The 14,384-nt window shown below is 57.2% G+C and overlaps 1 protein-coding gene across 3 annotated transcripts; it reads right to left on the bottom strand.

Annotated features, from left to right (window-relative positions):
• Window positions 1-142: 142 nt before the first annotated feature.
• Caskin2 (cask-interacting protein 2) lies at window positions 143-14,374 on the bottom strand. 3 transcript variants are annotated; one of them, XM_006247717.5, is made up of 20 exons: window positions 14,235-14,374; window positions 12,614-13,144; window positions 8,604-8,655; window positions 8,009-8,106; window positions 7,466-7,611; window positions 7,288-7,383; window positions 7,068-7,198; window positions 5,873-5,981; window positions 5,496-5,604; window positions 5,273-5,367; window positions 4,472-4,733; window positions 4,248-4,369; window positions 4,102-4,162; window positions 3,899-3,987; window positions 3,656-3,766; window positions 3,480-3,581; window positions 3,225-3,363; window positions 1,604-3,076; window positions 1,297-1,519; window positions 143-1,040 (listed from the first exon to the last, which is right to left on the bottom strand). In XM_006247717.5, the coding sequence occupies exons 2-20, from the start codon at window positions 12,705-12,707 to the stop codon at window positions 950-952; spliced, it is 3,603 nt and encodes a 1,200-aa protein (XP_006247779.1). In that variant the 5' UTR covers window positions 12,708-13,144; window positions 14,235-14,374; the 3' UTR covers window positions 143-949. The 3 variants fall into 3 exon arrangements, with proteins under 3 accessions (XP_006247779.1, XP_017452833.1, NP_001100535.1); NM_001107065.1 differs by having other exon boundaries at window positions 207-1,040; window positions 12,614-13,113; window positions 14,235-14,361; XM_017597344.3 differs by lacking the exons at window positions 12,614-13,144; window positions 14,235-14,374 and adding an exon at window positions 8,758-12,574.
• Window positions 14,375-14,384: the final 10 nt, after the last annotated feature.

Here is a 14,384-nt window from a genome sequence, read left to right on the forward strand (position 1 = left end):
TGGTGGCTCCATGAACCAGCCAGGGAAGGCTCCCTTCCCAAGGCTGCTGCTCTTGGGATCCTGCACTGATGAGTGCCCCAGGTCTGGGTGAAGGGATATCCCTGGATTGGAGATCTGCTACACAGATGCAAACACAGCCCGGTCATGTGGAATGACTCTTTCATTGGTGTTAGTTGGGGGAAGAGGTTAATAGTTACAGAGCCCAGGCTAGACCAACTGGGTCCTCCAGCAGGAGGTGGGTAGACGGTTCTTCTGTAGCCCGAAGGCCTTCCCCTACTGCATCCTCTCAGGCAGTTAATAGATAGAATAAATTCCATTTAAAATATATGCCTTTCTCTCTGCTTGAAAAATACTATGTACAGTTGTAAGAGTCTGGACACTGGGGACCTATTACTCTTATTGCCTCTGATCCTGGCTAGCCCTGCCTCCCAGTGTGAGATGGCCAGACAGGAGCAGAAGGCCACCAGCAGGAAGGCATGCCCCTGGTGCATATGTACATCACCTATATACACCTGCATAGAGGGGACTGGCCAAGCACACAGCCTCACAGAGCCCTAGGGTAACTCAGTGGGTAGCCAGACAAATTCCCAGGCCATGGGGACTTTAGACACGGCAAGAGGTGCATCCCCAAATCCCTGTCGCCACCTCCTCCTAGAGGAGAATGCTTCCACGAGGGTCCCTGTTCAGGGGCCATAGCTGTGCAGTCAGCTGCGCATGGGAAGGCCTCACTCCCACAGCTGAGGCCCCTCACTCAGTCAGGTTCTGACGAGTCCTCTCAGCCTCTTTGGGACTGCCAGCCACCGCTTGGAGCCATAGGAGGCCTCTGCCATGGAAGGATACCCCAGCCCAAACCAGCCTCTGCCTGTTCCTTGCGTGGCAAGGGCTTCCTCCATGCTGGGTCACAGGCAGTGAACGCTGACAGGAGGGAGAGTCACAGGCCAAGTTTTGCTCAGTCCAGCATGGCATCCAACTGGTCAGCCAGGGCATCAAACATGGTACTGATGTCGTCCAGAATGTGCTTGGTGGATGGCCCTGTGGGGCTACATCAAGGGAAAGAAAACCTTGATGAGGTGGGCGAGTGGGTCTGCAGCCCACCGGCAGGGATTACTGTCCTTCCCTTACAGATGAGCTCAGAGGCTCAGGGGCAAGGAGTTACCCAAATCAGTGTGCCTGTTGAGGGATAGTCGACAGTAATCTCTGTAGGCCGCTCTAAAACCTAGGTCCCACTGAGGCCTCTGTAGCCCAAGATGTCTCCCAGGCACAGCCTTCTCCCCCTCCCCACTGCACCCAGCTCACCCATCTTGTTCCTCAGAGCCAATGTTCTTCTCAGCCGCCCTCAGTGCAGCTTCCAAGGATGAGCTGGTCTGCTCCAGTCTCTGTTGGGCCCGACCTGGACACACAGGCCCGGTATTCTCAGGCCTTGGAGGGGGAACTGGGCGAGGGCCGAGCCGGGGAGCCAGCTTTGGGCCAGAAAATGCCAGCTGAGTGCAGGCCACAGACACAGGCTTGGGAGCTGTTCCTTCAGAGACAAAAGGTTACCATGTGACTTGGCTAGATGTGACCCTGCACACTGCACCTTTCCTCTGCAGGCCTCACTTCTTACCTGCTCCAGGCACTTTGAGGAGGGCAGCGGGGGGAGCTGGAGGCTCCGTGTCCACGTTCTGTCTACTGCCTGTTGAGGTTTCCAGACCTGGTCCAGCACTGGGCCCTGGGTGCCCAGGGGGCTGAGTTACGGGGCTGAGAGGAGCTGGGGCTTCTTGAGATGGAAGGCTGCTGGGCTCAGACCGTGGAGGGTTAGAGGGAGCTGAGGGAGCTTCACACGGGGCCTGGGAGGACAGGGGAGTGGAGGGGCCAGGGGTATCACTGCCCACTACCCCAAAGGCCAACAGTGCAGTCCGTAGTGGCTCTCTCTCCTTGCATTTGGGCCTGCGTTTGACCGTGTCTGACTCTGTGAGATTGAAGTCAAGGCCAGGGGGCACAGTTGTCTCACGGGGAGGGGGACCGGCTGGTTTCGGTCGCTGCTTGATAGTCAGGTTCCCTTCCTCTGCAAATGGCAGCCCTTCCCCTGAGCTGCCCCGAGAAGGCGGTGTCCCCTCAAGGACAGGTTCCTCTTCCTCAGTGTCCGACACAGGGCCAGTTGGCGCAGAAGGAGCAGGGGACTCTGAGGGGCCGGTTGGTTCACTCAGTGTTCTCCTCCGGGGACCTGCGGCCCCTTCCTTGGGCCCTGAGGTCCCCTCTAGTGAAGTTGGCTCAGTGGAGCCAGAGACGGAACTGAGGCGCTTGGGGGGCGGGGGCGGGGGACCTTTACGACGGGCACGGAGGGCAAAGGACTGGCTTCGGGGAGTCCCTCGAGTTGGGGTCAGGCTAGGACTAGTCCGGGCAAGGGTGCTGCGTCCCGGTCTCCGAGTCAGTGTGGCATAGCTGCCCAAAGCACTACCCACTGGCCCTTCAGCCTCCCCTTCAGCCTCCCCCTCAGCAGGGCCAGGGCGGCTCAGGCTGTGAGACCGGCGTTTCGGCCGGGGTGGGTCTGGAGGAGCGGCAGAAGAGCCAGCCAAGTAGGAGAAGGCCCGGGGAACACCAGGAGGTGGTGCTGGGGCCGGGCTAGAGGGTAGGCTCTGTGGACACATAAAGACATAAGGGGCAGGTCCTTGGCCAGGGAGTGGAGAGCAAGGCTTAAAGGGGCGCTCTGTACCCTCAGGAAGGTTCCTCTCCTGTGGGGCACTGGGCTCACCAGCATTGGGCTGGGAGCCAGGCTGTCCCTGTGAATGACCAGATCCCCTGGAGCGTGCACCAATGCTCTCCTGGCTAGGAGAACGGGCAGGGGGAAGGGGTAGTGGTTCTGGGCCACCCCCCGCCATAGCTGCCTGTAGCTCTGGGCTCAGCTCACTGCCCTGAAAGGTGAGGAGGCGAGGGCCGGCCGTAGCTGGACTGTCCCCGTTCTCCAGGCCTTCAATGGCCATCAGCTCAGGACCCCTGGTCATCCGGCGTCCACCTTCACCTAGGGCTTCGCCATGCAGTAGGCCCCGCCGAAGTTCTGCTAGCCTCTTCACACCTAGCATAAGCTTCTTCTGATGGCCTGGAAGGGTAGATAGAATCAGATAGGTTAGCGGGGGCCAGGACGGCTCGTCCCGTTGGCCCTGGAGAGACTCCTTTTTCTCTCCTCTCAGAGATGATAGAGGTATCTGGAGTCAGGGGCAACCAGGGGGCCTCAAAGTAGTTCTCACCTAGCTTGTTCACGCCGATCTCCTGCAGCTCCTCCCAGGTGAGATCGGCCACCAGCCCCATGGAGTCATAGCCGCTGCTCACCAGTTGCTTGTGGTACTGTGGCAGCCCCAGTGCACACAGCCACTCCAACAAGTCCACCTGGAAAAGTGCTGCCATCAAACCAGGTTTGCCCCAAGCCAGGAAGGAAGCATCCCGCCTCCGAAAGCCACACCCCTGGGTGAGAGTCGGAGGCCCCAACCCGGACACCTGCTCACCGGGATATAGTTGGGCAGCCATTCAGCAATGCTGAGCTGAGCAATCTCTGAGGCGATCTTCTTCCTGTGTCCGGGCTTGGTCACTCCAATGGCCGTCAGATCCTGTTACACACGGCATAGGCATCAGGGCCGTCCTCTGCCTTCTTGGCCTTCCCTTCACGTACTGCAGTACCCACCTCAGGTGTCATCCGGCTGATGGTTGGCACGTCATAGCCGGCCTGCAGGAAGTGGGCAGTGTAGCCCTCTAGCTGGAATTCACTTAACCAGTTATGGATGGCCTGTGCGTCCTGGAGCAGGGAGTGGGGTGGGATAGAGAAGTCAGCGGAGAAAGGGACTAGCCCATTGGCCTGTCCCTCCCGCCCCCAAGAGCCCTCCACATTGTGCCTAGGCCTGATGCGTATTTCCCGTAGCAATCTCACCTTCCCTTCGAGCAGCTGTTCTGGTCTCACATCCTGGGTGAAGATCTCCCCAGAGCGGTAACTGGCCAGAGGACGGTGGCTCAGGTTGTCTTCAGGGAGGGAGAACAGAAGTGGTTAGAGGAGAGATGGACGAGGCAAGCCCTCACTGCCACCATCCCCACCTATACTGCCCAAGCCGATGCCATCCTGTTGACCCTTCTAACCTGCTGGGGACGGGGCATGCAGACCTGGCAGTACCTGGTCCTCATTGGCAGAGGGTAGTGGCTGGAGACAGAAAAGGAGCCTACTCAGTGCATGGGAAACTGGCAGTAGGCAAGCCCCAAGCAGGACCAGGTACACTCCCTCCTACCTGAGCATTTTCAATCAGGAGACCAGTGCTATGGCCATTGGTGCCTTCAGAGCTCTGCCCACTGCCAGCGCTGCGGATGCTGCCCACGCTCCCCTCGCTGCCCACGCTGTTCCTGTCACCTGCTGCAGGGGGCAGGGGCACAAAGGTCAGAGTTGGCACTGCTAGCAGCTGACGGGCAACTTGCCAGTGCCCGGTGCCCCACAGTGCCTTCTGGGAGGACATACCTGGACTGTCTGGGCTGAGGCCCACCCGAGGGAGCTGGCCGTAGGTGAGAGATGGCAGGGGATCATCAGCCGATGGCTGTGATATCCGGGAGAAGCTTGGCCGCAGCAGGGTGGGTGCAGAGGGGAGACGGGTCACCGGTATGCCCACCCGCTTGCTGACCACCTCGACGATGCCCGGGGGGAAGTAGCCAACACGGTCTGTGCCCCTTTGGCTCTCGTGGATGTGGCCCTTCCAGCGGCCATCAGGATGCTGTTCAAGCACCTGTTGTGACAGCACAGACAGAAAGGACAGTCACTTCAAGAGAGTGGCAGTGGCTGTCTCTGTAGTAACAGTCCAGTAGGACTGGCCCAGCCCTCCACCTCACGGAACATACTTCTACGAAAGTTTGGTCACCAATGCCAGCTCTGTCTCCTTGTACCACAGGACAAACAGAGAATGCCCTAGCCGCTACTGTTCTCTAGGTCACATACCAAGCAACTCCGTTTAATTTCTCTAAACTTTAACTTTGTCATCCCTTTAAAAATGCTAATAGGGGACTCGAGGGGTGGGTCAGCGGTTAGAGCACTGACTGCTCTTCCAGAGGCCCTGAGTTCAAATCCCAGCCACCACATGATGGCTCACAACCATCTGTAACGGGGATCTGACACCCTCTTCTGGTGTGTCTGAAGACAGCCTACAGTGTACTCACACACGTGGAAAAAAATGCTAATAGAACCTATGGACCCCAGAGTTAGAAATGATCACATGAAAGTCAGTGCAATTGTTTGTCTTCTAAGGGAACGTCTGTGTGGGCCCCTCACCGTGATGACATCTCCTGCCCGGATATTGAGAGCAGTGGGGTCATGAAGATTCCAGAAATCCTTAAGCGCTCGAACCTTCAAGATCCCTGAAGCCTCTGAGAGAAGGGGGTGAGCAGATGTCAGTTATAGAGCCTGAACTCCTCAGCTAACACTCCCGCCACGCTCTGGGACCTACTGTAAAGGCTTCTCTGCCAGCCCCTGGCTGGCTCTTCTTCCCACTCACCCCGAAGTAGCTGCTTGATTTCCCGGCTGGCCTGGGAGGTGGTGAACTGATTCACTATGTCCAGTGCTGTCTGGTTATATGTGTTCCGGATATTCACATCCACACCTCCCTGGGGTACACAGCGGCATGAGAGTGTATCCCAAGCATTACATTTCTCCTCCCAACTGCCCAGGCAGATGCTTCCAGAGTTGAGAGGCATGAAGTCTCAGACATCAGGTCAAGAATGAGCTACTAAGAGGCAGACTTGGTGTCTAAGCCAGACGGGTCTGCACTCCAGCCATAAGCCCTTAGCACAGTTCAGAATAAGTGAGATCCACGAAACACCTGGCCTTCCACGTCGCCCTCAGCATGGCACGGTAGGCCCTGCCCACACCCACCTCCAGCAGCAGCCGCACCACCTCAGTTTTGCCGTAGAGCGCGGCCTCGTGGAGGGCAGTGCCGGTCTTGGTCTGGCGGTTGATCTCAATACCGGCTTTCAAGAGCTGCCTGTGGAGGGCAGGAGTTGTGAGGCGTAGGGGTAGGGAAGAAGCAGAGGGGTGTGGGGACTGGGACACTGAAAGCAAGGAGGAACCAGAGAGTTCAGTGGACCGGAGACAACTCAGTGGTTAAGAGTGTGCAGCTCTCAGAGGGCCCTAGTTCAGCCCTCACAACCACCCACAACTCCAGCTCTATTGTCTCCACAGGTAACTGCACTCAGACACACATATCCTGCCCAACACATGTGTATGTACCATTCACACACACACCCCCGACAGAACACATGTATCACTCACATGCACATGCCCTTATACACAGAACATATGTATCACTCATGTGGACATCCCCCCCAGAACACATGTACCACTCACATACACATACCCCCAGAACACATGTACCAATCATATGCACATACCCCCCAGAACACATGTATCACTCACGTGCACACCCCTGATAGAACACACGTATCACTCACATGCACATACCCTTATAGACAGAACACATGTATCACTCATGTGCACATACTCCCCACAGAACACATGTACAAATCACATGTACATACCCCGCCCCAGAATAATGTACCAATCACAAGCACCCTCTAATACATGTATCACTCATGAGCAACCTCCATACATGTATCACTCATGAGCACCCCACATATATGTATCACTCATGAGCACGCCCACTCATGAGCAAACCCCCATACATGTATCACTCATGAGCACCCCCATACATGTATCACTCATGAGCAAACCCCTATACATGTATCACTCATGAGCACGCCCCCACATGTATCACTCATGAGCAAACCCCCATACATGTATCACTCATGAGCACCCCCCATACATGTATCACTCATGAGCAAACCCCCATACATGTATCACTCATGAGCACCCCCATACATGTATCACTCATGAGCACCCCCCATACATGTATCACTTATGAGCACCCCCCCAATACATGTATCACTCCCATGCACATCCGCCCCGCCACAGAACACATGTATTATTTTTTAAAAAGCAGCAAGGAGGCACTGATTAGAATCTAATGTCCCACAGGACGAGGCTGAGGCAGTGGGTAGGCCCCTTGGGGTACCTGATGACTTCTCTGTGGCCATTCTTGGCAGCCAAGTGCAGGGGTGTGGTGTAGTTGGGGTCACATGGGTCCTTTGCCTCTCCCTCCAGCAATGCCACACATAAGTGGCTGTTCAAAAGCAGCTGGGCCACCTACAGTGCGCGGCACCCAGTTAGAGCCTCCTCCAGAATCTAGCGCCCGGCACCTAGCACCCAGCACCTAGTGGGGCTGTAGGCCTCACCTTGAGCCGTCCAAATTCACAGGCTAGGTCTAGGGGTGTCTTCTTCAACTTGTTGACTAGGCACGGGTTAGACTGGTGCTGGAGAAGCATCTCTGACTGGGAGGGAAAGCCACGTAAAGGAGCCTGCTGGCCAAACCCCGGCCCTCGCACCCACGGCCCCTCAGGCAGGCTCTCTTACCACCTCATAATGCCCATACTGTGCAGCCAGGTGCAGAGGGATCTGACCGTCCAGAGAGGCAGCATTGACAGCCGCGGACGCCCTCAGCAGCAGCTTCACAGGCTCCAGCCGGCCCTGCCAGGCCGCATAGTGTAGGGGACGCATGCCTGACAGGAGGAAGAAGTTCTGAGAGGGGTCATGGAGAACTAACAGCAAATGGAGCCGCCTCTGGCTGGAAGGGGAAAGCTCCATACAGCAACATTAGCTTCGCCCCAAGTTGGGTCAGAAAAAGATCTTCCTGCTGAGCCGGAAGTCAGGGTTCTCACCATGTCCACCCCAGGTGATCTGGCAACCCCAGGACCCTGCTAAAAACTCTCTGAGCATCCTTATCTGAGTAATGGGAACTCTGAATTACACAGTCTCGAGAAGGAAGCCATTCACCGTTTGAGAGAAGCCACCCAAACACCTCTGAGTATGTTCTGACTTACAGGAAGGATCTCTGATCACAAGGGCCTCAGTAGGGGCCCTACCTCCCCCACTTAATGCAATACACTGGGCCCTCACCATTGCTGTCCTTGATGTCCACAGTGGCTTGAGCCTCCAGCAGCAAGGCTATGAGCTCCAGGCTGCCCCCCAAGGCAGCATGGTGGAGGGCAGAGAATCTGGCATGGGGGACACAAAATAGGGGTATCAATGAGTAGCCTTCCACCCCCAAACTCATTCTGGGGGCCAGCAGTGATGAGTTACTCCCCCCCCACACCCCCCCATGCCTGCCAGCCCTGCCGTGGGAGCGCACAGCAGCCGGGCCACAGTATGAAAGGACTCAGTGTCTGGGCTGAGAGGCTCATTTGTCTAGCATCCCCCACCCAGCCTGCCCAGAGGAGGGGGCTGTGGGAGCCGAAGCCCGAGGGCTCCTACCCTCCAGGGAGAAATGGGGCCCAGGAAGAATCTGACCCAAGGGGGGCCCCTTCTCTTGCTCAGGGCTAGCTCCAGGCAGGTGGGTGGGCAGGACCCCCTCCCCCTGGCCCTACACAGGCAGGACCCAGAGTTCTAGGCAAACACTCTTGGAGGACCTAATAAGAGAGACCAGACTGTGAAGCCCTGGGGCCTTTCCTCTTACCCCTCCCCAGGGCCACACTCTGTCCCCAGCAGCACCTACCCATCGGCATCCTGGTAGTTGATGTTGAGTCTCTTCGTGGAGCCAAGGAGCTCTGGGGAGTCAGGGTAGGGGACATCAGGGCACATGCCACCAACTGCCCTGCCCCATACCCTCACCTGGCACTCCCATCCCCACCTCCAAGGACCCAACCGACCTTTCGGTGTACAGAAAAGCACCTGCCCCATGGCCCTCGATGGGTCCTGTCCCTATGGCTCGAGGGCACTGAGCACATGAAGCCACTGCAGCAGCAGCCTGCCTCCCCCAGAGCCCCTGCCCGGCTTGTTTATAGAGCCAAAGGGGGCGGGAAGGGGTATCGGCCTGACATGCCTTCAATAGGACAGGCCCACGGGGTGCATGGTTGGCATTCCTGCCTGAATGGGAGAGAGTCATATTGTCCAATTGGGCCAGGGGGAGCAGGCATGCAAGGAAGGGTGGGGGCTTAAGTATTCAAGGCCAGAGAGAAGGTTGACAAAGCTAGGCTTCGAGCATCCCCCTGAGTTGGACCTGGTGGGCAAAGCCATATGGGCTATACGGACACAAGCCCCAGCACCGTGTGCCAGCCCTACCAATTTGTGCAGGTCCTTTAACCTAAAGAACTCCGTCTCCTCCTCGAAAATGGGCTGACCGTAGGATCTGTCCCCTAGGAGTTGCCAGGACAGGGTCTGTCCCTTGCGAGCATAGAATGATGACAATAACCCATGGGCACTCCTTACACGTTGGCCACTACACTGAGGCACCCTACCCGGACTGTCTCTCGGATTTCTATTAACCCACCTGCCCACTTGATACCCACAGGCTCTGACTGGGCTATTCAGGCTTCATTAGAGAGGCGGTGGGCACTGCCTCCCTGGGACAGGGTACATATGGGTGAGAGCCTGGTAGCAGCCTGACCATGTTGGGGAGGTCCTTGAGGTGTTGGGAATGGAGAAGCCTTGTTGCAGGCCGCCCCTGCCTCCAGCTGGAACCCACCCTGCCGGGAAGGAGGGGGGCCTAGCTCACTCAGCCCAGGCTGGGCAGGGTGCCAAACATGCTGGTCCAGGCCTGCCCCCCAGGCCCTGCTGGGCCCCCAAATACCCCAGCAGCCTGGGAAAGGCACGGCCTCATTCCATCAGAGTGGAAAGCAAGGGATGGGGAGGGAGAGGGCTGGTACACACGGGGTGGAGCTGACGGACTCTACACCTAACAGGTAAATACAGAAAAGGTGGGGCAGCTGAGGGAATGTGTGGGGACTGCTGGGAGGAAACAGACCTCTCAGCCTCCCCCCTCATCCCCTCTGATAGTTCTTGTAACACAGAACCATTTGGGGATGGGAGGGGGATGAACTGGAGCTGCAGAAGCAGGAAGTGCACGGCTCAGAGGCTGTTCTGCCTCTCCTGGGCCGCGTGACCTTGGCCACCAAGGTGCCTCTCTAAGCCTCAGTGCAGACAACAAGGTCCCAAGAGAAGCGAACCATTGTCCTTCAGGGAGCCTTCCCTTCACTGCACTGTCCACTTGAGAGAGTCTGGGATGGGGCAGCTGGGTGGCTGGATGTGTCCTCTCTAGGGAGGGACTGACAATGTGACAGGAGGAGCACAGGAACAGGGGCAGGGCCAGATAGGTGGCTCTGTTCTTTCCAGAACAATAGCCGGAAAGGTGGTGGAGGAGAGGCCCAGAAACTGGGCTGGGGACCCTGGCGGGAGGGAGGGCGGAGGGTCCGGGTTCCTGGCAGTGGCTCCAGGCCCTTCCGCTGTGGCATAACCTTCTTCCCCAGCTGGGCTCTGGGGCTGGAAGGATCACCCCTGCCTCAGGCCCAAGAAAAGGATGTGAGTTCAGCTGGTCACCTCAGCCCATCCATTTCCTCTGACCAAGGAAGGAGACCTCAGAAAAGGGAGATAGATGGGGAGGGGCAGGAGGAAGGGGCAAGGCCTATGCGGTGGCCTGGCCTTGCCCTCCCAGGCGCCGGCTCCTGAAGAGGACCGGGGAGGGGGCGTCTGTAGTCTGGATATCAGGAGGCCAAAGGAAAGAAGCATCAGCTAGAGGCTTCCAGTCAGCACAGCAAGAGGAAAAATGCCTCCCTTTCGATGGTACCCGGGTCCCCTCATTCCTCTCTGAGACCATCCACGGAGCCCCAGACTCTCTCATCGTTTTAATTTGGGGGACTCTATGCTTTTACAACGGCCCCTTGATGACTCTCATGCAAACAGAAATCAGTGGAGGTTACCATGGGAGCTCAGAGGAAAGCGCAGGGTTTGTTTCTCGTCTGACCCAAGGGCTGTGTGACCTTGGGCAAGTCACTAACCTCTGACTGTCACTTTCCTTATCTGCATAATGGATCTGACAGGAAGCAAGGGGTTACAATATTTCATAAACTCCAAGGTTTACAAAGGTCACCTGGGACCTCGTCTTTGTCACCGGCCTCTCTGGCTTCTCAGAGGACAAAGAAAGGAGGTACAGTGCAGGCATTTCATAAGAAGGCTCAGGCCTCTCACCCTGTGTCCACCTGTACGCTATACAGGTGAGTCTCCACCTTGGACTGAGGGAAGAAACTTGATCCTCTAGAGACTTTGCCACTGGACCTAGAGGAGCCTACACACCTAGCTGTAAGGTTCCCGCCATCAGCCAACCCCTCCTTCTACCCTCCAGTGGGCCTCACTCTCTGAGGCAGCCAGGGCTGTGAGGCCAGCAGCAGTGTGACCAAGGCCCCACCAGGCAGGTGGCCAAAAGCAACAGAGAGGTGAGGGGGAGGAGAGTGGCTTGCACTTAGACCTTCAGGCCCTCTGGCGACCGACAATCGACCAACCGATTCAGTACCTTCCTTCTAGCTAGCTCACCCTCATTCACTTCCCTAGGACCCAAGGACCTAGGGGCACAGCTCCACCTCACGCCTGGGTCTCCACCCTGCTGTGCAGGTGGGTGCACGCCATTAACGTCTTTCCTTTTGGCACCAGCACACTAAGGTGTGGGTGGGGATAAGATGTCTCCGAGTAGCCTGAGGAGTCCGGTGTACAAGACCCAGGTGTGTCTCGGTATTAAAGCCCCAAAGTTCCAGAGACCCTCTCCTTGAGGAACATTTCCTTTATCCTGGAGGAGTGGGAAGGCTGATTTTAGACCTGGAGAAGACAGCTTCATGATCTGGAAGAACCTAGGGAGCTTGCCCTTGAGTCCAGAGGTCTATTTTCCTGGGGTGGGTGTGAGAGGTCCTGTTACCACAGAGTGTCCTAAGAGATGGGGCTGAGAAGCCATCCATGTATCCAGCACTGACTGTCCTGTCAGGGATACAGTCCTCAGGGCTGTGGAAACCTCTAGAAAATTAACTTTGGCTACACCCTCCCAAGGAACACAAGCTTATGAGCTGGGGAGAAAGGAGCCTTAGAAACGGTGGAAGTGTGGAGATTGTCAGGGAAACGGACTGCGCCACCAGTGAGGGTAAAGTGACTTGTGCGGCAAACATGACATCTGGGGTTCTAAGCCCCAGAGAACTCCAAACCAACCACCGCCACCACCAGAGAGCCAACCACCACTTCAAAAGAGGTTCTACAGACATCCTCACCAAGTGCAGACATAAATACAGGGAAGCTTCAAGTATGTGGATGGGGTTGGGGGTGGCTACGTGCTCTCCCGACCCACAGCTAGAACATGTCTGCAAAACCACCTCCTTAACGGGCAACCTCAGGGGCTAGCACACTGGTTGGCTTTGCTCTCTGCTCTGGTCCAGAGCCTTGGACAGAGCCAGGCATACAATAAACAATAAAAGCAGAAGCTGACTGTGTTTCAATGCGGGTACTTTGTAGGCAAGGGCTCCATGGCTCAGAGCTGTTAAGTGACTTGCCTGGAGACACAGAGCAAGAAGGGACCCTTTTTCCTCCCTGGCTCTTATACAGAAGCACTTCTTGTCTACAACAGGACAGTCCTTCTTCCTCAAGTCTGCAAATCAAAGTGAGCCTCTGCTTCCACCTCCCCCCAGCCTCTCTCTGTAGCCTCAGTACTCAGAGAAGGGCCTCAGCTGGACGGCCACCCCACCAAGGACTCACTTGTTTTTGCAGCCTTCACTTTAGCCACCAGCTTCTGCACGCAGGTCACGTCTCCATTCTTGACAGCAAGGATAAGGTCCTGTTCACGGCCCATTCTGACTACCGGGCCAGGCTCTGGGCTTCAGAGTCCAGGAAGAAGCAAGGGACCGGCCCAGTCAAATGTCAGTTCGCCATGCCTCAATGATTTGGAGGACTCTTGGTCTTGGGGGAACAAGTCTGGTGTCTCAGGCAATGTGCTCCTCGTCAGGCAGAGATATAGTCCCTCAAGGTGCTCTGGGAGCTGCCACCACAGGCAGGAAAGCCAGTCCCTGGTGGGGTGGAGGCTTTGTGGAAATCTGGCCTGAGATCAGCTTGCAGCTTCCGACAGCCCTGAAATGAGCTGGGACTGGGACTGGGCCCGCCAATCTTCCTGGGTTGGCTCAGAAGGACAAGTGCCCACCCAGAGAGCAGTCAGCATTCCCTGTGGCACGAGGCAGCAGCCATGGATAAGTCCTGGGGGTCTGGAAAAGGTACACGTCCTCCGCTGAAAAGCTGGGTTACAGCCAGAAACCAGGTCAGAGAAGAACAAGATAAACCTCTAGGGAACCCCAAAACACCCTAGGTGCCCTAGGAGTCATGGAGGGTCTAAGCCACTCAGGAAGGGAAGGAAGTTACAGTACTTGAGAGAAATATATACACGCAAAGGGGAGAGGGACTGCATTCAAGGAGGGAGAGGCTGGGTTGCCTGTGCCCCACGGCACTGGGCAGCACCTCAACCATGGGCAGGAGGGGCCCTGGCAGCAGGAGACACTGGGGTAGGCAGGGCCAGCTGCCCATTCTCCACAGCCTGAGGCTCTGACACCCACAGACAGCAGGCGGGGCCAAGAGGTAGGGCCTGGGAGAGTGGTACAGGCAGATGGCAGGGGTCACTCCCTGCCCTAGGTATCTGCAGCACACTCCTCACTGCTAGGGACCTAGAGGGTGGGCTGGGTGCTTATGTCCCACACTTTCTGGGGGAGAGCTACCTGTTGGATAGGATAGCTCTACAGCACCTGTTGCTAGCCCTTCCTCTCTGTTTCTGTAGTGTGAGGAAGCAGCTGGGTAGAGATCCAGGACAGAGAGAGCTTGGACAGGCTAGCCAACTACCTCCCAAGCCTGAACCTGAAATCACAACTTCCCGCACAAAATCTTAAGCCAGTTCCTCAGTGACGGTGATTTTGTTGCCAGAATCTTGTGGCATGAGACTCGTGCAGGCCTGGGGCCCAGGTGGGGAACCACTCATTCCTCATAAGTTCCAAGCCCCAGCCGGAGGGCACTCCCCCTCAAAGTCCGCGACCCGCACCGGGAGAGTGCTCCTGGCAGTGCCTGGGGTCGGCTGGCTCCCCCGCCCCTTGGAATGCCCCTCTAGCGCGGCGCAGCTCCCCGCAGCCAAGCCCAGCTACGGCCGACCCCGGGAACAAAGCGGCAAGAGGGACCCGTAGAGTCGAGAGAGTCCGAGGGATAGATAGAGGAGAACGAAAAGGGGGGCTCGAGGAAGGCGGAAGGAGCAGAGAGATGGAGGAGCCCGCCGATCAGACAAGAAAAGTTAGTTTGTGTCTGCTCTCAAGGGTTCTGAACCATGGCCCGGGTCCCGCAGCCTCACCTCTCCCGGCCGCCCCACCGGGGGTCCGGCTGGCGGTGCTCAATTCCAGGCACTCTGGACTCTGGCTTCCACTGTCCCCCGCAACCCCTTTCTCCTCCTTTTCAGGGCCGGCTCGGCGCCTCCCGCAGGAAATCCCGCCCCTCCCCCCTC

The sequence above is a fragment of the Rattus norvegicus genome, chromosome 10 (assembly GCF_036323735.1).
Source record: "Rattus norvegicus strain BN/NHsdMcwi chromosome 10, GRCr8, whole genome shotgun sequence".
Taxonomy (NCBI): Eukaryota; Metazoa; Chordata; class Mammalia; order Rodentia; family Muridae; genus Rattus; species Rattus norvegicus.

Coding starts and splice junctions, on each gene's coding strand:
- Caskin2 (XM_006247717.5), bottom strand. CDS start 12,707: ATGGGCCGTGAACAGGACCTTATCCTTGCTGTCAAGAATGGAGACGTG. Junction 8,107..8,603: donor AACTACCAGGATGCCGATGG/GTAGGTGCTGCT, acceptor CCCCCATGCCAG/ATTCTCTGCCCTCCACCATG. Junction 3,582..3,655: donor TCAGCCGGATGACACCTGAG/GTGGGTACTGCA, acceptor CGTGTGTAACAG/GATCTGACGGCCATTGGAGT.